The 24,129-nt window shown below is 41.6% G+C and overlaps 1 protein-coding gene across 1 annotated transcript in view; it reads right to left on the bottom strand.

Annotated features, from left to right (window-relative positions):
- The window catches only part of LOC119422520 (cadherin-23), a 40,436-nt gene that overhangs the window by 8,160 nt on the left and 8,147 nt on the right, over positions 1–24,129 (bottom strand). Inside the window, exons 11-24 of the mRNA XM_037689897.1 lie at positions 23,821–23,976; positions 22,392–22,572; positions 19,983–20,116; positions 18,919–19,866; positions 10,975–11,100; positions 9,677–9,928; positions 9,300–9,398; positions 4,974–5,146; positions 4,641–4,792; positions 3,096–3,403; positions 2,806–2,916; positions 800–991; positions 314–411; positions 71–232 (exon numbers count right to left, since the gene is read on the bottom strand). Coding sequence (XP_037545825.1) covers positions 71–232; positions 314–411; positions 800–991; positions 2,806–2,916; positions 3,096–3,403; positions 4,641–4,792; positions 4,974–5,146; positions 9,300–9,398; positions 9,677–9,928; positions 10,975–11,100; positions 18,919–19,866; positions 19,983–20,116; positions 22,392–22,572; positions 23,821–23,976 — 3,092 coding nt within the window. The remainder of the gene's footprint in view (positions 1–70; positions 233–313; positions 412–799; positions 992–2,805; positions 2,917–3,095; positions 3,404–4,640; positions 4,793–4,973; positions 5,147–9,299; positions 9,399–9,676; positions 9,929–10,974; positions 11,101–18,918; positions 19,867–19,982; positions 20,117–22,391; positions 22,573–23,820; positions 23,977–24,129) is intronic.

The raw sequence follows: 24,129 nt of genomic DNA, 5'->3' as shown, positions 1-24,129 counted from the left end.
GAAGCCCTCAAAGTCTGAGTGGTCACTTCGATTATTTTATAAATCGTATGTTCAAGAGTCAAACACTTACTTTATGACTTCCTCAGAAGGAACAGCTTCACCTTTATCAAGAGCAATAAAGCTGACCAAAGTCTTCACGGACCCCCTCAACGTTCGGGAGTCGGTGGGTCCTTCGTTTGAGCTGGACACTTGGATGACGTTCACGGTCCAGCCCAGAACTTTGAGCAAAGACCTGAGAGAAAAGAAGTATACTGTCCAACTGCAACATGTTTGAAAGGCAAATATAAAGTTTTCTGTGTTCGAGTAAATGTACTTCTCCAGATCTGGAATCTTCTTTTCCACAACGTTAGCCGGCTGATTCAGAGAGATGATCGTCACGTCGCTGCTGCTCGCACCCCCCTTAACCTCAACCTGGAGAAGAAGGCGGCAAAATTCAACCTTTACTGATTTTCCACAGATTTAAATGAACAAATTTTAAAAACTGTAAAACACAAAGAAACGGGCAGATTGAACTAATAAACTGCAAAGTGAGTTTATTTCTTGTGTATTTATTTCCTTTTATTTTAATCTAATTTTGTACATTTTTAAGGAGTTTTGTTTGGTGAAATGTGGCACTCTCGGCTCTCCACACTGAACTTTAGTCAAGACATTTCTCTGAAGCCCAAGAGAAAAGATTCAATTAGTTTTTGTCACTTGAACAGTGATTTCAGATTATTATATTTTTTCTGCCCATTTAACCATTTAAAAAGACAAAAACTAAATGTATTTTCCACCTCTTCGTCCAGTTTCAGAGTCTCACCTTCACCGTGGCTGTTGCATGAAGCTTTCTGGAGTCTGTGGCCTTCACCTCCAACTTAACCGTTTCCCCACTCAGACCTCCTGCTGACACCACGTACACCAGACCTGAGGCTGGATCCACGTCAAAATTAGAACCATCAGCTGACAGACTGTAGACCAACTGGCTGCTGTCTCCAACATCAGGGTCTGAAGCCTGCAGAGAGGCACAGCACGCAACTTTCTGAGCTCCGCTAATAGTCAAAAGGAATAAGATGGTACTGTCAATAAAAGGCTGAACATGATCATTCGTGGCAGTGATTAGAGAAGATCCAAGGAAGCACAACAACAGAACCTTAGCTTTACAGACAATGGGAACATCATGACAGGTTGTAGGTTGGGACACTTTGTTTGGTTTGGGCTTATTAAAGCATAAAAAATGGAGGTAAATATTGTCAAGAGGAGATTCAAAATTCAATTCAATTCAATAAGACTTTTTAATTCCAAAGGGAAATTAAATGTTGTAACTCATTATCCTAGTTTCAGTGAGATGTTATAGATGCTGATGCTGTAGGCAGGAAGGATCTCTTGTAAAGGTCCGTCCCACATTGGATCTGAAGAAACTGGCCACAGATGCTGTCCGATCTGTCCACCCAGACTTGGCTGGCCTCTCGGTTCCCCCGGGCTGCAGGACCGTCCGAATGCCGGGTAGAACTCCTCCCAGAACAATGGCCACTCCTTCCAGCAGCCTGCCGAGCTCCTCGTTGCTGCGGACAGCCAACTGTAGGTGCCGGGGAACGATCCCAGGCCTTCTTCTGTCACGAGCCACTTTTCTTGCCAGTTCCAGGATATTTTTTAGGAGATCTTAGGATCTCAGTGGTCAGGCACTCGAGCACAGCCGTCAGGTAGGTGGGAATGTATCTACGGAGCCTCCTTTTCAACTCATTTGAGATTTGGGGCTGTAGTTGAGGTATTTGAGCTTTTGAGAAATTAATCAGCTGCTCCTGGTTGTAAAAAAAAACCCACCTTGTTGCCATGGTTACGCATCATAACAAATGTTCAAAAGTAAAAAAGTTTCTGTAAAAATCCTTCCAGCTGCACAGCATCCGATACCAGAGGAAACAATCATCCAAAAAAAAAATGTGATTTACATCCAGAAAACAGGAATTAAAATTTCCAAAAGCAAAATCTCAGATTGAAAGTACAAAGTAACAGAGGTGTTCCAACATGCAGCCACTTCGAGTGGTGCAATTCTAGTATTCATGAATTCATCATTCTAGAATGATGCCAAAAGAAACTGGGAAATGGACTTTTCAGACATAAACTGAAGGTTGTTGATCAGAAATAATTTAAATCCAAACACGGGACTGGATCACTGCGTTATGACCGCTCAGATCAGACCCTTCATTAGATCATGCCATTTGTTGTTGTTGTTTATTTTTCTTTGGGTAAACAACATCATATATTCCAACAAAGTGAAGTCAGGTCCTCTGCACGGTTTCTTTTTGTTGAAACAGTTCATCTTTCATCCAAAAGACTTCATCAGTCCGAGGAGATAAAACTGAAACAAACCCAGTCTTATAAGTAGCACCTTCACATGGTGGGCCAACCAGTTTGATGGTGCTCAGATGGTTTCTGGAGTCCCCCCTCTCCCTCGCTGACTCATTTGAGGCAGTCATGGCCAAGTGGTTTGTCTTCTTTTTTAATAAAGCAAAGTAAATATCTACTGAATGTTTCCTTCAACAGGACTCATCAGAACTGAAGCTGTGTATTAAATCTCTTATCCCTGATCTGGAAAACATTTCAGGGCGTGTTGTTCTATAACGACTCTGGCAGAGAAACTGACGCATTGACCAAGCAGCATAAAACAAACTGCTGACTGGGTTTCGGGTCAAAGTACACAACACTGTTAATCACTGACACAGTAACTGGTGCTGCTGTAATCAAACACCACAGAGGAGATACAAGCCGTCCTCAGAGCCACTGATATTCCCCAACCAGTGGAAACTGATAGAAGTTGGGCGTGTTTACCTTGACTTGGATGACGGGAGTCTTGTAGGGGGCGATGCTGAACACTGAGGCTTCATATTCCTTTGAGGAAAACTCCGGAGGCTCGTTCACATCCTCCACCTGGACTCTGACCTGAGAGAGGCACACATGCTCCTGTAACACGTCTGTGAATTACTTTGACCACCAAACAAGTCGTGTTTATGGTCTTGTTTTCAGGAAGACTGGGAGCCTGCTCAGAATAAATACGTTTCAAAGGTTTACTTGTTTATTTCAATGGTTTTGGGGTATAAATAGCAGTGAGGAGCTGATACCATTGCTATGGCTGTTGTTGGGGGTGTCCGTGTGTCCACAGCTTCCACGTCCAGGATGTACCACTCCTGCTGCTCCTTGTCTAGCTGTTCTAAGGTTAGGATGGTGCCGTCGCTGCTGATGGAGAACTGGTCAGTGTGCGTCTTCAGCAAGTAGGAGACAGAGTACAGCGTGCTTCCCGAGGAGGCCCTGACCGTCCCCACCCTCACCCCCTTGGGCTCGTTCTCGGACAGGCTGAAGTTGTAGGTGGAGCTTTGGAAGGCCACGCCCTCCACCAGACTGGCGACCCTCAGATTCACCACCACACGAGCTGTAGGGCGACACAACAACAATCTCCATGTCAATAATAATTACTCTGTCAGGAGTTGTGTCAGTTTGCTGCTTTGGAACATACAAGTATGTTAACACAATTCCAAGGTGGAAAGACATCAGCATTGATGTCAGAGATGCAACTGTTGCTGCTGCTCAATCTGGGAAGGGTCATGGGTCAGTCTCATACAACCCGGAGCTGAAGGGCTCTAGAGACAAATGTGAAGTCTGACAGCTGAAGCTTGGATCAAGCTGGGTCATGATGCAAAAAAGAAGAATGTGAGACACTGTGCCACATGGTCCTGCCGCTGAGAGTTTTTGATGCTACAGGTGGTTCTACAAGCTGCTGAGTTAGTGGCGCCTGCACAAATGTTTTTGTAGGGTGGCACAACAAAACCAAAAACCTAAAAAAGAATTTCAGAAATTCTTTAAATGCGTTGTGAAACAGCGATCTGAAAACTTTGGCAACATGAGAGTTAAGGAATTGCCAATATTACTGATGATGTGACCTGCACAGACACATCTATGTGATGCGTCTTCATCCTCTTCAGACCCTGCATCCTAATGATGAGAACATTACATTTGGACCACTTGGCCTTTCAGGGGACTCGATTTTAAGTTTGTTGTTTTTTTAATTTTAAAGAATCAAATGTCTATTTATATTTTAAGTTATAATTACTCAAAAATGAAGTTTGCTTTTATGCTTATGAGGTTCCACTATTCCACACGTTGGCTTTATTTCTGTTTGATGAAGAACAACAGCATGGGATCTGTCTTGGGCTTTTCTTCACTTCACTAAGATTGAAATAATTTTAGCACCTGGTAATAACCAGATCTTTTTGTTTATTTTTGGATAAATACAATCCTAAAGACAGTAAACTTTCATTTTCCTGTGATTGTAATGAACTTGTTTTTAGTTAATAAACGTAACAAAAATCACAAAAACGAAGGTTCAAACACATTATTTAAAGACCCTTTGTGATAAAAAATAACTTTGTGTCATTTTTCAACACTTCCATTTGTTTCAGAAGAATTAATGTTTTATTAGTAACAAAAAATGAGCCAATGTCAACATCAATCAAAATGATTTATCAAGCTCTTATTAGGCCATAATTCTTTTGATTAGCTGCAACACAACTGCTGTCATTTGATGACTTCCAGTGTAAAAGATGCTGCGTTTATGTTCTAAATGGTGGATTATTTAGGAAGGAGGGCACAAACAATATGATGCGACTGACCCGTGGAGTTGAGCGGGGGGCTGCCATGGTCTGTGGCCACGGCTGTCAGGACCAGTGTGGTGTCTTCTGTCACATCTGCAAGGTCTGAGGTCAGCGTCACATCTCCAGTCTCACTGTTTAAAGCCACATATGGAGACTGTCCCCCAGAGAAACTATACAGGAGCCAAAAGCAAATATATATTTTGAATACTTCAACCCATTTGATACAAAGTAATAAACCCAGTGCAAGATCAGCTACAAACTCAGGCAGAAAATGACGTCCCAAAAGAAAACGAGATGATTATCTGATCGGAGTTCATGATCAGGTGGTGTTCTCAGTTCTGTTGACCTGACCTGTATCTGATGAGCGAGTTGTTCCCCACGTCTCGGTCGGTGGCGCTCAGCGTCAACAGCTGCTTCCCCTCCTCAGCGTCTTTTAGCAGGATGCTGCTGTCGTAGCTGCTGGAGCTGAACTCAGGTCTGTTGTCATTAACGTCGATGAGGTTCACTCTGATGGTGGTGACGTTCTGGACGGAGTCATTTATTTTCACAAAAGACATTTAATCAGTTTTAATTGATTAAATCAATTATTTATAACTGGTAGTTCATGATGCTGAAGAGCTGCTTTGACAAAGTCCTGGTTTGTCCTCAGATTGCAGGTTTACTTGTGGTTCCTAGAGTTTCCAAAAGCAGAATGGGAGGCAGATCCTTCAGTTATCAGGCTCCTCTCTTGTGGAACCAACTTCCAGATTCTGTCGTGAGGCTGACACCTTGTCCAGTTTTAAGACTGAGCTTAAGTCTTTCCTTTTTGATAAATCCTATAGTTAGGGTCGGCTTGGGTTTCCTGAGCTGTCCCTTAGTTATGCTGCTATAGACTTAGACTGCTGGAGGACAAACTGACCACATTTCTTCACTCTGTTGCTGTCTGTACTTCCTCTACTCACCTGTTTGTAATTATTTCTATCTTAATGTGTTTTTGTGCATCTGTGGCTGAGTGGTTAGAGCAGTCATCCTCCTATGCAAGAGTTGGGGGTTCAATTCCACCAGCAGTCACATGTTGAAGTGTCCCTGGGCAAGACACTGAACCCCTCATAGCCTCTGATGTGTGTCCCATCAGTGTATGAATGTGATAAAGCTCTGATTAGTCTTTGTAGAGATCTAGTAGAGTGCTGTCTGAATGGGTAAATAAGGCACAGACTGTGTTAAATGGACTGTACTTATATAGAGCCTTTCTATCTTTGTCATGATCAGCGGCCCCCGCTGGCCTCCCAATCTGCTCATGTCACTTCTCTGTCACCACGCCCCCTCAGCTGATTCACCGCAATCAACCTTCATGCCTCTCACCTGTTCTCTCCACTACTTAAGCTCCATGCCCACACTCATTCGGGGCAAGATTATTAAACCTCCCATGGTCCCTGATTCTCAAGCCTTGTTATTGGATTTTCAACCTCACACCTTGCCTTCTGGATTTCCTGTTTTCACCTGCTCCTCATCTGGTTCTGCTCTGGCTCTCTGATCACGGTAACGACCTCCTCTTCAGTCTATGACCACAACTCTTGGATTACGTTTTTGGATTTTGTATCTGGACCTTTGCCTTCCTGTTCATGACCCCTGCTCTGACAACCGGACCCCGTTATTGGATTTGCCCTTCAAACCACGTTATTGCAGCTGTTCTGCACAGGACCAATGATGTCATCGCTGCAAACTTGACAGGTGACTCTCACTCTCCTTCTGCATGTGAAGACTATCAACTCAGCTGATCCTGACTTTGCACCCACAGCCTATAATAAATAAAAACTGTACTTGTTTTTGCACTCCTGTGTCTGGCTATTTTGAATCCAAAACCCTGGTTCGTGACAGTCTTATCGAGATACTCAAAGCTCTTTAAAACAATCTGTGCCTCATTGACCCATTCATACAGCTCTATACTAGATCTCTACAAAGATAATTTCGTTCCCAGTCTTCCCCCGTCTCCACGGGTGTTCCCCAAGGCTCTGTCCTCGGACCCCTCCTCTTCATCATTTACCTCCTTCCTCTAGGTCACATCTTCCGAAATTTGATGTCCATTTTCACTGTTATGCTGATGACACGCAGCTCTACCTGTCAACAAAACCAAACTCCACCCACCTACCCTCCATCCTCACCGACTGTCTCAATGAGCTAAATCACTGGTTTTCTAACAACTTCTTACAACTAAACAGTAACAAAACAGAAATCATTCTTGTCGGTACCAAAAACTCTCTTTCAAAATCAGAAAATCTTCTCATCCCCCTTAACAACTCCCTGCTATCCCCCTCGCCTCAGGTCAAGAGTCTTGGTGTCATCCTCGACACCACTCTCTCCTAACCGTCTCCGCCCTTTTCTCACACCCCGCTCCACAGCCATCCTTGTTCACAGTCTTGTGACTTCTCGGATTGACTACTGCAACTCCCTTCTTTATGGCCTCCCCAACAAATCTCTCCAGAAGCTGCAACTGGTCCAGAACTCAGCTGCCCGTGTCATCACTCAAACCTCCTCCTATAACCACATCACTCCAGTCCTGCAGCAGCTCCACTGGCTCCCGGTTAAATCACGCATCGTCTTCAAAATTCTTCTTCTCACTTTCAAAGCTATCCACAACCTTGCCCCTCCGTACCTATCTGACCTCCTACACATCTCCATCCCCTCTCGCTCTCTCTCAGATCCTCCTCTTCACTACACCTCCATGTACCCTCTGCCCGCCTCTCCACCACGGGGAGCAGGGTCTTCACCTGCTCTGCTCCTCATCTCTGGAACTCTCTACCCCCTGACTTAAGAAACACCACCTCTCTTTCTCTGTTCAAGACTGCTCTGAAAACACATCTCTTTAGACTCGCTTATCCTTAACTTTGCTCTATGTATTTTATATTCTTTACGCATTTTATATTCTTTATGTATTTTATATTCTGTATGTAATTTATTCCTGATGATCTTTGTTCTTACTGTAAAGTGTCCTTGGGTGTCATGAAAGGCGTTTTTTAAATAAAATGATTATTATTATTATTGAACAATCATTCTAAAGAGACTAATCAGTGCTTTAGATCACATTCAGACACTGATGGGACACACATCAGAGGCATCGAGGGGTTCAGTGTCTTGCCCTGAGACACTTCAGCATGTGACTGCTGGTGGATTTGAACCCCCAACTCTTGCACTGGAGGACGACTGCTCTAACCACTCAGCCACAGCCGCCCTGTTGTAAAGAGCTTTGAGTGTCTTGATAGAAAGGTGCTATAAGTACAGTCCATTTACCATTTTGTCTTTCCTCCTGTAGAAAGTACACATGGACCTGCCATTCTGTTTCTCCTTCCTGTCAAACCTCAGATGGTCGAAGCAGATGGCTCATCCTGAGCCTGGTTCTGCTGGAGGTTTCTTCCTGTTAAAATGGAGTTTTTCCTTTCCACCCTCTCCTTTTGTGCTTGCTCAGGATGGGAGACTGTGACGAAATGAAGACTCAATGCAATCTGCTGCTTCCTTAGATAAGTTTTACTAATTGACTTTTTTTATGTGTGATATTTTTGTACAGTGCCCTTGAGATAACTTCTGTTGTGATTTGGCGCTATACAAATACACTGAATTGAAACTGAATTGGTTCTTGTTAACAACATGTTACTCCATGTCCTTTAGAACAAATGTTTCATATGAGTACCACAACAGAAGAGCTCCCCATGTACCACCATTATAATAGACTTCAAAATCCTGTAGTACCTGTTCACAAGTTTTTTTTTTATTGTAAATTCGACCCTTCAACAACCCAACTGGCTAAAGGACACACACCGAGCTGTGGTCATCCTCTGAGCCTTCCTTGGGCGAGGGAGTCTAGTGGTAATGACAGAAATACTCAAAGAACTAGGTCCTGAGGAAGAGTCACAAACATAAAGATGCTTTGATCAATGAACCCTTTTATCATTTGAACAATCTTGATTGACAGCCCGTGTCTAGTCTTTGACTCACTACTTTAAAGAGTTTGTCATTGGACCGATGTAGGGAGAACCACTGAGATGAGAACAGATCTAATCCTGGTGGACGGATGCAGTTGAACATGTTTGCATTCACTACTAAAACAACTAAAACAGACCTGCGTACTCTGTGGTCTTGGCTCATCTTCTTCACACGACTGAGATAATTTGAATTAAATTTCCTCACCGTTTTGCACCTTTTGTTCACTGGTATGAAAAAGTAGTCCTCAACACGTCAGTTAATTGTCCACCTCAGTTTCCACATGTTACTCAAAGCATTTCTGCTTTAATTCGTTTCAGATTGGTACAAAAATTGTGATTTTCTTGTACCACCAATCTTTTCTTTGTCTGATTTTTAGCTTTACCGTACATCATAGTTCAGTGTATGTTTGGTACATCTCTTGTTTTGTACCTTGTAGATAGCTGATACCACGAGTTCTTCTAAGTATCACTACAGGGATCGTGAGTGCCACCCGAGATATTTTTAGTTAGAAAACATCACGTTAGATTCAAAAGAGTCTTTTTCCGTTCAGTTTGTTTTTCATCATCTTTCATCTGAAAAGGCTCTTGACTTTTGGGGTTAACAAAGGTTGTTTTGTTTTCATGCACACTGGCACGACTCAACCATCAGTTCCATAAATCAAAGACACCCGGGATAAAACTCATTGTATTCATATCAAACACGACTGCGGTTTTCTCTCACCTGTCTCTGCGGGCTGCCTTTGTCTGAAGCTCTAACGATCAGGTCGTAAGTTTCTCTGCTCTCTCGATCCAGAGGACCAACAGCCAGCAACGTGCCATCCTGCGAAACAGAACATGATCTCAAAATCTCCATCAGCAATGAGAAAGTCATACAAATGACTCGCTGCTGCGTTGTTGCTTAACACTGACCATACAGGCCATGAAAAGGAAACCACTGACTGACACAGGCTTTATGTCCCACTAAGAAAATTTACCTTTATTGTTTGCTGTCAGCAGCTTTTGAACCTAAATATTTATATTAAATCTCTTTGGCTGTGTTTCCTTGTTAGCTGCCTTCAGAGGGAAGGGTACCCGCTGACACCCGTGGGTGTACCTCACCTCTCTGAAACAGAAGAGTGAGTGTGGGGAGGCGAGGAGGAGTGTGACTTCTCCGTTGGAGCCGATGTCAGCGTCTGTGGGCACGATGGTGAAAATTTCTCCTGGGTTTTCCTCTGAGTAGTCGCCCTCAGTGATCTGCAGGGGGTCAGGGATGCTCGGGAACTGGGGGCTGTTGTCGTTGTAGTCCAGGACGGTGATGTTGATCTGAGCTGTGGCGCTCAAACCGTCAGGGTCCTGATCCACCGCCACAACCTGAAAACACACACAGAGCAACAATGACACTAACCACAGGAGCTCTGCTTAATAAAGTCTGCCTATGACTGACTGACTTTACATCCCAAAATGGAAATGTTTTAACTTTTAAACTTTGTTTGAAAAACCGATGCAAACATTTTGCTTGGTGGAGTTTCACCATATCAGAGCAAATAGTCATTGTGTTGTAAGTGGAGGTTTTTATTAGCTCTGTTGCCTAACTTTCACAGATCACCTAAACAACAGAGATAAAGAGTTGACTTTCAGCACCATAATCAGACCCACTTTACCTGTGATAAACATCCCTCTGTACTGCAGCCAAACAGGATCTACATTTACTTTAACTTTTACCTGTGTCCTTTATCTAACCAAAACTGTGACAAAGGAGATTCATATACTGTATTTATTAGGATTGATTGGATACACAAGGACAAAAAAAAGTTAAATAACTCTAAATAAAGCACCAGATAAGAGTATTTAGTCGTTAAAGGTATTTGCCTTTTTATTTTGGAAGTCGTCTAATTATTTTCATGAATTTAGAATTTTATTTCACTATAGACACTGTTCAATTTTTAAACAACTGATGCACCAATTTAGGCAGCACGGTGGATCAGTTGGTAGAGCTGTTGTCTCTCAAGGTCGCTGGTTCAAATCCCAGCCCGGGACCTTTCTGGGTGGAGTTTGCATGTTCTCTCCGTGTTGCGTGGGTTTTCTCCAGGTACTCTGGTTTCCTCCCACAGACCAAAAACATGCATGTTAGACTGATGGTAACTCTAAATTGTCCCTAGGTGTGAGAGAGAGAGTGAATGGTTGATTATCCTGATGCATGTTCAATGCATGAATGGTTGATTGTATTCATTTGTCTCTATGTGTCCCTGTGATGGACTGGAGACCTGTCCAGGGTGTCCCCCACCTCTCGCACTGTGATAGCTGGACATGGACACCAGTGACCCTCCACAACCCGAAAAGGAAGAAGTAAGTAAGAAGTAAGTCTCAGAAAGTGTGGAACAGGAACCATAAATGTATCATGCAGAATAAAGTTTTACCTGAAACAAGTAGCTGTCCTTTGTCTCTCTGTCCAAAGTAGCACTTTTCTTCAGTGAGACAACACCTTGTTTGTTAATATCAAACATATCACTCGTGTACAGGAAGTAACCATTGGAGAATCCACCCTGAGCAGGAAGAAAAATGTGTCAAATAAACTCACAGAGCTTCATAATCAGAGTAAACAATCAGGAACAAAACAGCCGCAGCAGTTCCTTGAAATAAATTTCATTATATTACAGTTTGAAGCATAACTTGTTTTGGCAATAAAACAGTGGTGTGAACCTGTGTGACCTCAGTACAAGCTGAACACAGCTGACCTTTGGCAACATCCTTCAAACTCTACGAGTTTCAGCCTGGAGAAGCCACCTGCCCAAACCCAGTTCAAGAGACAAGGTCTCACCAGACTGCCCTAAACCCACTAGGAGCACTGCTTTTTTATGTTAGGGGCAAAGCTGAATGAACTTACATTTTGTTTAGCTATTTTCCCATTTTCTCCATCTCCATCTTCAGAATTTTCATTATTTTGACTAGTTGGAGCCGTTGAACCTTATTAATGTATCTGGATTTGCCCATCCTTGCCAGTTTCATTGCTTTTGGGTTCTAAGTAACCATGTCTTTATAAATTCATCTCACTATGGAACGATTATAAGGGCCAAACGCCACAATATCAACTTCAGTAACTATACCAGTAACTACTGTATACCTCTGCAACAGAAAAACACAAGGGAATGTTTAATCGTGATGTTCCTACTGTTGTCCAGCATCCAGCCTAACCTTGGACCTCCCACACACTACACCACCCCAAAAGACTTTAAAAACATGTCAGGACTACTTTGTACATATTTGCACATAAATGCACATAACCTCCTTCATAAAATTGATATGCTGAGGATTTGGGTTTGTTCAAATGGTGCCAATATACAGTAACTGTTATTTCTGAAACTTGGTTATCTAAATCACTTTTGAATAAAGATGTGTCAATTGGAGATTTAATATTTCTCATTCTGTTTGTCAAAGAAAGGGAGGTGGTGTTACAATTTATATCAGATCAAGACTGGATTCACATCTGGTGTCTGCTAAAACAATCCCTAATCAATTTAAAATCTTGGCATTAAACATTAATTTGCATGGTGGCCAGTCATTAACTCCTGTGGGAAGTTACCATCCCCCATCAGCAACTTCTGAGACCCTATTGCCATTAACGGCGTTCCTAACAAATTTACATTTTAATGAGATTGTCCCAATTAGTGATTTTAATCTAGACTAGCTGTCTCTAGTGTCTGAGGTATTAAAAAAAATGTTGTTTGTCATTCAATCTTAGTCAAATCATTGACACCTCCACTTGTCCAAATACTTAGCTCCAGGAAGCTCGTCTATTTATTTTAGATATCTTTATATCAAATATGCTTCATAAATTTTCTGGTTTGAGTGTTTTTGCAGATGATATGAGTGACCACTGCGTTGTTGGTGCTGTTAAGGATACTAAAATGCCTCGTTCCAAACCTAGATTAATTCTAAAAAGGAACAGAAAGCATTTCAGTGAATAGGCTTTCATTTGGGACCTGTTCTATTTTGATTGGCATCATGCTTTACTGATGACATGAACCTTCCTTGAAACAATTTTCACAGTAGTTTCATTCACTTTGTAAATAAGCATCCCCCTTTTGCCAGTTTAGAATAAAAGGACAAGACAGCCCCGGGTTTACTCCTGAGTTAGCTGATCTGCACAGGAGAGATCAGCTTTGAGCAACAGCAAGACAGTCTGGTTCTGACACTGATTGGTTGCAGTTTTGTCAGCTATGATAACATTATAGAGTTTCCATTAAAGCTGTAAAATGTAATTAATTTTATATCTCAGATCTTCAAAGATCTAAATGACCCCAAAAGATTCTGGAAAACTAACAAATCGCTTTTTGGTAGCTCCCATGCATCTGATCTGCCACCACAATTACATGTTTATTCTGTTCCTGTGTCAGATAAGCATGAGATTTTAAACAGTTTCAATAGATTCTTTTGTGTGCCTCTAACTCATTTGCCACAGTTAATAATGGAAAACCAACTACTTCTCCTTCAAGCCAAACTTCTACAAATCAAAATTTCCCTACAAGTCAATCCTCAGTAAACCACACCTTCTCATTTTCAGTTTTCTGTTAGTGAGGTTAATAGATTGTTAAAAGGTCTGCATTCTATAGAAAATCTGCAGGTCCTGATGACCTCCCTCCTTTTTTCTTAAAGTTAGCTGCACAAATCATACCAGAACCAATCAATCAATCAATCAATCAATCAATCAATCAATCAATCAATCAATCAATCAATCAATCAATCAATCAATCAATCAATCAATCAATCAATCAATCAATCAACTTTATTTCTATAGCACATTTTAAAAACCGCAAGAGTAGCCAAAGTGCTGTACAATAAGACAAAAAGACAAATTAATTAAGAGAATAAAAACATGCAAAGCATACACAAAGAAACATAAAAACATGCACGTACCAGTTTCATGGCGGGTGTGTTAAGATGCCATAAAAGATTAGATCACGTGTTAAAAGACAAAGAATAAAAGTGTGTTTGTAAAAGAGATTTAAAAACAAGAAGAGAGGAGGTCTGTCTGACACTCAAGGGTAAGTGGTTCCACAACCTGGGAGCAACAACAGCAAACGCTCCGTCTCCTCTGAGCTTCAGCCTTTAGGGACTGTCAGCAGCAGCTGATCAGCTGATCGTTGGGATCGGGGTGGGCAGTAAGGCTGAAGCAGCTCAGACAGATATGGTGGGGCAAGGTTGTTCAAGCATTTAAAAACAAACGGCAAAAGTTTAAAATGAATTCTGTGGTGCACAGGGAGCCAATGAAGGGACGCCAGGACGGGAGTAACATGCTCGCGCCTACGGGCCTGAGTTAACAGGTGAGCAGCAGAGTTCTGCACAAGCTGCAGACGGGCAGGAGAGGTCTAATGTCTGCAGACAGTGCATTACAGTATCAAGACGAGCTGTGATAAAAGCATGGATTAGTTTCTCCAAGTCAGGTCTTGCTAAGATTGGTTTCACTTTTGCTATTTGGCGAAGTTGATTAAACTTTTCTGAACAACACTGCTGATCTGTTTTTCAAATTTAAAATCAGACTCAAACTTCACCCCCAGATTGGTGACACAGTCCTTGAGATAAAATGACAGTGAGCCAAGATCTATGCTGGGAGAGGGACGGCAACTTGGTCCAAACATCATAACTTCAGTCTTGTTCTCATTTAGACTAAGGAAGTTAAAAGAAACCCATGTCTTAACATCATTAAGACAGTGTGTAAGTTGCTGGAATGTGTTGTTTTGTGCCAGGGGAAAATAGATCTGGCAATCATCAGCATAGAAGGGAAATTAAATGCCATGTTTCCTGAAAATAGAGTTGAGGGCAAGTAAGTAAAGAGCAAATAAAAGAGGGCCAAGGATTGAGCCCTGGGGGACACCATGTGGAAGAGGAGCAGTGGAAGACATAAAATTGTCCATTTTTACGCAGAAACTCCTATTGGTTAAATATGACAGAAACCAATTGAGGGCGACACCCCTGATGCCCACACAGTGCTCAAGATGAGAGATTAAAATCCTGTGATCAACAGTGTCAAATGCAGCAGACAAATCTAAGAGCACTAAAACAACAAACTTTCCGGAATCTGTTGACAAGAATATATAATTTGAAACCCTCAAAAGTGCACTCTCTGTACTGTGATGGGCTTTAAACCCAGACTGAAATGGCTCAGTGATACCATTGTCCTCTAAAAATGGTAACAACTGGTTGTAGACTTCTCTAATATTTTAGAAATGGAAGATTATACATAGGCCTGAAATTGGAGCAGAGAGAGGGGTCAAGGCCCGTTTTTTTAAGTAGAGGACGTATAAATGCATGCTTAAAAGCCTCAGGTACTATACCAGAGGAAAGACTGCTATTAATAATCTGGAAAACACTTGGTCCAGTAGTAGCAAATATCTCCTTAAACAAACGAGTTGGGATGGAATGTGCAGGAGAACCAGAGGGCCTCATATGATCAACTGTGTCCTGTAGAAAAGAGAAGGACACCGGCTCAAACTGATCAAAAGTAGATGAGTAGTGTAAAGAAATAGAAGGATCACAGGAAGGCTGAGAAATACAAGCTCTGGTTGACACAATTTTATCAGTGAATAAGTGGAGGAAACTTTCACAGACTTCATTGGAGGCGTCAAAACCAACAGACTTGGGAGCGTGGAGAACAGTATCCATGGTTTTGAACAGAACTCTGGGGTTATTACAGTTAGAAGAAATTATGCCTGAGAGATATTTGTTCTTCTCAGCTTTTACAGTCTTCTGATAGTGTAACATGCTCTTTTTAAGAATATCAAAAGAAACATGTAGCCAGTCCTTTTTCTCCCTGTGCTCTGCGCTCCTGCACTCGTGCCTGGCAGCACACGTGATGTCACTCAGCCAGGGCTCGGGGGCAGGTTTGGTGCGCTGGCTCTTCAAAGGAGCGATCGTGTCCAGTGGTTGTAAACAAACTGAGTGGAAACCAGTTCATCCATATTTAAACAAAGAGTCTTTAGAGTTATCCTCGCAGAGACCAAGAAAAGTGGAGGAGAACAGGACTGGAGAGGAGGAGTTAAACATGCGACAGCGCTGAGGACGAGCGTGCAGTTTAATTGGACAGTGTGTGGGAATGTCAAATAGGATCGGCATATGATCCAAGAAAACAGCATCACATATGTCCAAATTGGAAACATCCAGACCGTGAGACAGGACCAAATCGTGTGTGCCCGAGTTCATGAGTAGGACCAGACACAGACTGCACAAAGTTAAAAGAGTCAATAACGTTTAAAAAGCTCCTGGAGATCAGCTCTTCTGGGCAGCAGACGTGAACCGGTGTCTCACATCTTTAATCTGTCCATAAGCCAAAACACCGTTCCAAACGCTTGGCTAACAGATTTTGTTCTCCCTTTACTGAAGGGAGGAGTCCCCACTATACGGAATAACTACTGGCCAATCTCTAAACTCTGTATTCTAGCTAAGGTTTTAGAAAAATTGATAAATACTCAAGTCAAGAAGTATTTGGATTCATTTAACATCTTATGTAGATCAATAAAGTATATTGATTGATTGATCTTCCCATCAATCTGGTTTCAGGAAACAACACAGCACAACTGCTTTGTTGAAGGTTTTTAATGACGTTGTTGAAGCACTGGATGCTAAAGATTATTGTGCTGCACTTTATTTAGATCTAAAGCTTTTGACTCTGTGGATCAGAACATCTTGTGTCATAAACTCTCAGAAATTGGTTTCTCAGATCACACTATCGGTTGGTTTTCTAATTACCCCTCAGATCAGAGGCAATGTGTTCAACATAATGGTACTTCCTCCAGTTATTTAACTGTTAACAATGGTGTACCTCAAGGCTTCACCTTAGGACCCACCCTCTTTACAATCTACATAAGTAATGTAGGTCAGATCATCCCTGATGCATCCATACATTTCTTTGCTGACGACACAGTTGTTTATTGTCGGGTTGTCAGTTGCTAAGGTTTTTCAGCTTCTAAAGTCTGCATTCAGCATCATCCAGTCAGAGTTGTTCCATCTAAAACTGGTGTTAAACACCGATAAAACCAAAGGGATGTTGTTTTCTAAAAGGAAGTCAGTACCAGCAGTCCTTCCTTCTATCTTAGCTACAAATGGTGTTCCTAATGAGTTAGTCGATTCTTACAAATACTTGGGAATCTTGGTCAATGCACATCTCTTTTTTAAGCATCATGTCGAAAACTTGATAAAGAAATTGAAATTAAAATTGGGGTTCTTTTTCAGAAATAGATGCTGTTTAACTCTGAACGCTAGGAAACACCTTGTAATTGCGACTTTCCTTGCGACCACTGACTATGGTGACATTATTTACATGAATGCTCCTGCAAGCACCTTGCTGATGACGCTGTCTATCACGGTGTGCTAAGATTCACTGGCTGTAACCACCATACCCATCACTGCAATCTGTTTTCCCAGTATCCACTGGTTAACTGGACATCATTAACTTCACACAGACTCTCACACTGGTACATTTTCATCTTTAAATCACTTCTTGGTCTGCTGCCTTCATAAATCTCATACTTGTCACGTCGTCAGTGCAGCTACAGCGTGCGCTCTTGAGACATCATTTTTATGTATATGAATGTTTCTGTGCAGTGCCCTGAGATGACTTCTGTTGTGACTTGCTGCTATGTAAATGAACTGAATTGAATTGAATTACCTGGAGCGTCCCCTCAGTGTGAACATAATTCGGCTAAAGGCCCTTCCCTTACTCTGTTCCTGTAACCTGGAAAACCTTGTGAAAAGATCTGAAGCGCTTGACTTTGATCTCTCTAAGAGATTTTAAACAACTGTTAAGTTTGATGCAAAAATCAATGCAGACATGTTCCTGCTTTTAGTATTTTACCTTGTTTTATAATGTAACTTGTTTTTATTTTGTTTTATATCACAACTTTTATTTACTTTTCATGTTACAGTATATGTTTTTTATGACTGGTTATTGCTGTGTGCACCTCATCTGTGTTTTTTTAAACAGGTTTCTCTTGTAAATGAGTCCTTGTGACTCAGGGACACTAACCTGTACAAATAAAGGTTGAATTACTGAAAATGTTCTCACATCATTCTGACTGTTCCCCTAATTCTAATTTTAACTTACTTTGATCTCCTTCTAAATGTAAATGGTAAATGGACTTTACTTATATATCTCCTTTCTATCTGATCAAGACACTCAAAGCTCTTTACAACAATCTGTGTCTCATGTACCCATTCATACAGCTCTATACTAGATCTCTACAAAGCTAATTGAACAAATCATTCTAAAGAGACTAATCAGAGCTTCATCACATTCATACACCGATGGGACACACATCAGAGGCAACGAGGGGTTCAGTGTCTTGCCCAGGGACACTTCAGCATGTGACTGCTGGTGGATTCGAACCCCCAACTCTCCCATTGGAGGACGACTGCTCTAACCACTCAGCCACAGCCGCCCTCTAATATAGCTTTATATGAGACTTGTTTCTGTTCATTTAGTCTAAATTCATCTGCATTTTACTATCAATCATCCCATTAGGTCCAAGCTGTCATAAAAAGTTTCAAAGTATTTATTTTCCAGATAAAATATTCATAATTTATGTTGAATAATCTGTTTTAAGTAAAACCTTGTGGTGACGACAATACTCTCAGTTGCTCCAATATTTTCAAAATAAATTTTTAGTTGTTATATAATTTTAAAAAATAAATTTATGATTTAGGGTGACATGGTGGCACAGTTGGTAGAGCTGCCACCTCTCAACGAGCAGGTCGCTAGTTCAAATCCCGGCTCAAGGAACTTTCTGGGTGGAGTTTGCATGTTCTCTACGTGCATGCGTGGGTTTTCTCCGGATACTCCGGTTTCCACAGAGCAAAAAACATGCATGTTAGACTGACTGGTAACTCTGAACTGTCCCTAGGTGAGAGAGTGAATGGTTGTTTGTCTCTTTTGTCTCTATATGTCCCTGTGATGGACTGGAGACATGTCCAGGGTGTCCCCTGCCTCTTACACAGTGACTGATGGATATGGGCACCAGTGACCCCTGCAACCCAAAAAGGACAAAGCGGGCAAAGATGATGGATGGATGGATGGATGGATGGATGGAACTTGTGATTTATTATCATAAATTTTGTCTTTCTATTTATATGATCCTGAAAATGTTTACATAAATCTTGTGTGAAATAATCTGACTTAGAATCATCTTTGAGTGAAATTCCATAATTCACTGGAAATAGAACGAACCCCTTCATGTTATTTGAGCTCTGGCAAAATATCAATTTGTTAATTTGACTTTTTTCCCAAATATCAATGTGTCTCTTTCAACTTGTGCAAATAGAACATGTATGATCTTGGTTGCTTGGACACACGCCCATGTAACATGTCTCACCTCGTCTCTGTCAGTGACCTCCAGGCTGAGGATGGACGCGCCGCTGGCCAGGTTCTCAGAAACAGCTTCATGGTAGCTTTCCTCACTGAACTCTGGGGGGTTATTGTTCACATCCTTCACCTTCACCACCACAGAGCTGTTCCCAGTAAGAGAGGGAGACCCACCATCAGAGGCCTGAACCCACAGAGTGTACATGCTGACCTCACTGTAGTCCAGAGGCTGGACCAGACGCAGAATCCCACTGGAGGAGTCCAGTTCAAAAACTGCAGGCTCTGATGAGGGACTTTGCAGGAAAATACTGTAAGTGATTTGTCCATTCACATCTTCATCAGGATCTACAGCAGATAATGTGAGCAAGACTGAGTCCACAGGCTTTGTTTCCAAGACTTCCACCTGATACTGTTCCTCAGAGAACTTTGGGACGTTATCGTTGATGTCTGACACCTGGACCTGCAGTGAGGCGCTGGCAGATTTGGCTGGACGACCCTGATCTTCAGCCACCACCAGCAGGTTGTACTCAGCTGTAGTCTCCCTGTCGAGCTCAGCAGCTAAACTTACCATCCCGGACACAGGATCGACAGCGAACCTCCCCTCTCCCCCTCTCAGTGAGTATCTGATCTCCTTGTTGAAGCCACTGTCTTTGTCTGTGGCTGAAAGTTGGGTAATGTTTGATCCAATCTCTGTGTCCTCCAGAACGGACTGTGTTACAGAACTGGAGGTGAAAACAGGACTGTTGTCATTGATGTCAGTGACCTGAACCTTCACAACTGCATTGTCACTGGTGACACCATCAGTGATGGAGACTCTCACAGAATAGTTCTGAGGGCCTTCGTCATAGTCTAACTTTGCACTGGTAGAGAGTTGACCAGTGGAGGAAATGGAGAACTTGTCAGCTTCTGACAGAACTTTGAGAGTCACGGTGTCAGGCGAGAGCGCGAGGAAGTTAACCTGAAAACATTCAAAGAGAATCAAGACGGTAAACTTAGTAAAACCTTGCAACAATGTAAGAGAAAGTTGTGACAAAAGTTACTCGTCATTTAATTCTGATCACTTTATAAACGCACCCTCAGAATCATAAGTCCTGGTTCCTGCTCCTCCTCCACAGTGCACTGGTAGACTTCTTGTAAGAACTGAGGATTTGAGTGACCAGGAGCATGAATGGTCACCTGTGCTAAGGTGGAACGGGATATGACACCCCCTAAAGGATAGATGACAAAAGATTGAAATTTCAAAGAGCAGTGAAACATTTGTTAAAAAGGTTTTCATTGTTACAGATGGTTGGATCCAGGGACACGTTGGTGTCCTTTGTAAGAATGAATTCACTTATGGAAGTTTATTTTACACTACAGCACAGTAAAGACTCGTGTAGTTGACTTCACCTTGCTGCTGCCCTTGGTTCAATCGTTTGTTTTTTGTGTTGTTGTTTTAATGAGTTTTATTTTTAAATAAGTCATTTTAACCCAAAGATAGCAGAAGGGGTACATAGAGATATTTGTGGAACATCAAATTTTTGAGTTTAGGCTTGTTCAATCATTTATTTCCGTTGGTTAAATGTAAATGTAACACCAAAACATTGATCTTATCTAACTCAGTCTAATCTTCAGTAAAGTTATTAAAATGTTAAGTCCTCTGGATGGATTCTACTTGTTGAAACGTTTCATATTTTATCCAAAAGACCTCTTGAGTCTGAGGAGCTGCAACAAACTCAGTCTTATAAGCAGCACCTTCTCATGGTGGATCAACCAGTTTGATGTTGACAGGCCCTGGAGCAATGTGGATATCCTAACTGGGCCTTCCTGAAAGAAAAAACCCAAACAGGACTCCAGTCAGCCATCAGGTGAAAAGGAGGAACCCAGACCCAGACCAGTGGTCATTCCAGATGTTGAGGGAGTATCAGAGAAACTGAGACGTTTATTTTCTAAACATAACGTCCCAGTGGCTTTTAAACCCCAAAATACATTAAAGACTGGTTCATCCCAAAGATCCAGTCCCCCGGCACAAACAGAGTAATGTTGTGTATGTTGTTCAGTGTCAGGAGGGTGATCAGTCTTACATCGGGGAAACTAAACAGCCACTGGCCAAAAGGATGGACCAGCCCAGAAGATCAACATCATCAGGCCAGGACTCTGAGGTCTACACTCATCTCCAGGCCAGCGGTCACTCTTTCAGGGATGAAGATGTTCACATAGAGAGGAACGATGGTTTGAGAGAGGAGTAAAGGAGGCCATCTTTGTGAAAAGAAACCGTCCATCATTAAACAGGGGTGGAGCCTCCGGGTTCAACTGTCCCCCTCTTACAATGCTGTGATTGCTAGTATCACTCAGCCCTCTGTGAACAGTAAACAGCCATCAGGGCATTAACTACCAACTGTTAGGCTGATGGTCCTCCTTTATCATGTGAACAACTAGTTCTGGATGTCAGCAACAAACTGGTTGATCCACTATGAGAAGGTGATGCTCATAAGACTGAGTTTGTTGCAGCTCCTCAGACTGAAGAAGTTCTTTGGATAAAAGACGAAACGTTTCAACAAGAAGAATCCGTCCAGAGGACCTGACAACATTGTTAGATTGATCTACCTGGATTATTGAGCATGCATCAGGAGATTTAACATAGTTAGTTTTCAACCTAACTGTGCTTGTTAAACTAACATTAAATCACTTGTTGAACTAACCTTTGTATCAACGAGGTTAGCTAATGTACATCTTGTTGTCTTAGTTGTTTTCATTCAACAGGACTGACACACGGAACACGCAAAATACTTAGAAGAAGATTCATTTTGGTTTCACTAAAATATCTAAAGTCAAAAATACTCTGAGAACATTGTAGAACATATGTGTCAAACTCAAGGCCTGGGGGCCAAATGTGGTCCTCGTGGATTTCTTATCTGGCCCCCAAGATGATATTTTAAATGTAAAATACTTTTATCACTTTAATTTTTTTCAGTAATCTTTGATTATGATGTCCAAAGTGCAACAGAGAACATCAAATGGGACCAGTCAAACTCTTGTTGAGGAACCTTCAACCAAGAAAAGATGTTGGGAATCTAACTTGAGTTAATGGAGATTCTGAAACCGGCCCCTAGTTTGAAAAAGGTTTTGATTTTGGACCCCTTTTGTGAGTGGGTTTGACACCCCTGTAGTGGAAGCTCAAAAACTTCTTGGACACATCACACAAAAACAGCACGGGCAACGTGCACTAATCTTACACACAGTAGATTTAGTAAGAACTAAAGTGAAAATGGGTGAAGTGGCGTCACAAGCCAGGGACCTGAAAGTTTCAGGCCACAGGAAACTTGCCCACAAATGTTTTGTCTCAAGTATAAATCAAAATGTGAAAGATAAAGGTATTTAGATTGAAACAGGACAAGTCATACACGTGCTGAACAGAGTGATAAATTTGAAAATTTGATTTTGATATTAATTAACTTTTTTTAATCACCGATTGGAAAAGGTAAATTATTACTGTGCCTATACCATCGCTGGCTGCTATGTAGAGAGGGAACTCCAGAATCCTGTTTTCCTCCAAGGGAATGATTTTAGCCAAGGAGATCTCTCCAGTTTCTTCATCCATCGAGAAGTATCCTTCACTGTTTCCCAGGTTAATGGAGTATTTGATCTTGCCATTGGCACCATCGTCTGGATCTTCAGCCTCAACCTTAGAGTTACATCAAACATGTCACTAGTACAGCACAACAAGGTCGTAATGGCTGAACACGCATATTATCAATACAAGGAAAGGTTAGAATAAAGGTCTCTCTTCACAAATAAATAAAATATCATTAAAAACAATCACTACATTCTACTCACAGTCATCTTTGAGTTGGTTCAGTCCAACTCAACTACACCGGCGGCTCTTAGCTGGCAACTCAGGAAGCAAGTTTTGTAAATGTCTACTTCTAGTTTCAAATCTACATTTAGCCAATAATCTTTTGATAAGAAAATAAATCAAATTACAATCTGCATAAGATTTGAACCAAGGCTTCCTGAGTGGCAGAGAATTGCAGTTGGACTATATGTCATCTGGCAGACTCTTATTCTTCCTTAGTGCCGAAGTGTCCCTGGGCAAGACACTGAACCCCTCATCGCCTCTGATGTGTGTCCCATCAGTGTATGGATGTGATAAAGCTCTGATTAGTCTCGTTAGAATGATTTGTTCAATTATCTTTGTAGAGATCTAGTATAGAGATGTATGAATGGGTCAATGAGGCACAGATTGTTGTAAAGAGCGTTGAGTATCTTGACAAGATAGAAAGGTGCTGTATAAGTACAGTCCATTTACTTAGATCATTGTATTCCTGATTTTGCTCCTCTTTTTAATAACACCGTCTAGTGCCCATGGCCGTATTTAGGACAAGAGAACTCCTTGGAATTAATTCAAGAAATCATGTAAAATTAGTCAGCTGTGTATCCAGTCCTGAAAGATGACACCTATAGTCGGTCAATTAAAACCTGGTTAAAAAATACAACGTGGCAAGAGAATACTGCCAGCTTCACTTGGGAACTATGCTTTCTCCATCTTTTTATGTTGATGATACTTTTCTTAAAAAATAGAAAAGCTATAGGAATTTCTGTGCATAAATATGAGTGTAAATTCCAGGAAATGTGTGCTCTGTAAAGCACTTGAACTTGTTTTGTCATAAAACACTCTCCTGTGCTCGACTCTGCTCGGCTCCAGGGCCTCTAGTTTCTGACACCAGTACGATGCTCAGTGGGATTAACCTGTCTAAATAAAGGTTGAATCAAGGAAAAAAGTACAATTCTGAGACCTCAATTTACTTTTAAGGTGACTTTGTTTGGCATTAGATCTCATTATTTTACTAAGTGGAGATAAAAATGTCAGAAAAAATGAACTCTTCACAAGAAAATAAACGACACATTGAACAGAGTTGTCTCTGTTGCTCACCTGTAAGAGCAGCATTCCTTCTGTTTGATTGACAAACACCTTCCCTTCATACTTGCTGCTGGTGAACACAGGACTGTTGTCGTTTTCATCCAGGAGGGTCACCGTGACTCCTGCTGCTACGGCACGGTTGGGGGAGTCCGCCTCCTTTGCTTCAATCTTTAAAATGACAAAACATTACCAGAAAATTTAGGATGGCGATGGGTTCAGGTCAGGATAAAACACAATCTGTTTCTCTCAGAAACAAAAAGACTGAATTTCCCAAATCTGTTTCCACTGACAAACTTGCCATCAGTGCTCATTTACACCACA

This window comes from Nematolebias whitei, chromosome 16, assembly GCF_014905685.2.
Source record: "Nematolebias whitei isolate Nwh7 chromosome 16, NemWhi1, whole genome shotgun sequence".
NCBI classification, from domain to species: domain Eukaryota; kingdom Metazoa; phylum Chordata; class Actinopteri; order Cyprinodontiformes; family Rivulidae; genus Nematolebias; species Nematolebias whitei.
Note: the sequence above shows the minus strand (reverse complement) of the source record. Positions and strands in the feature narration are given on the sequence as shown.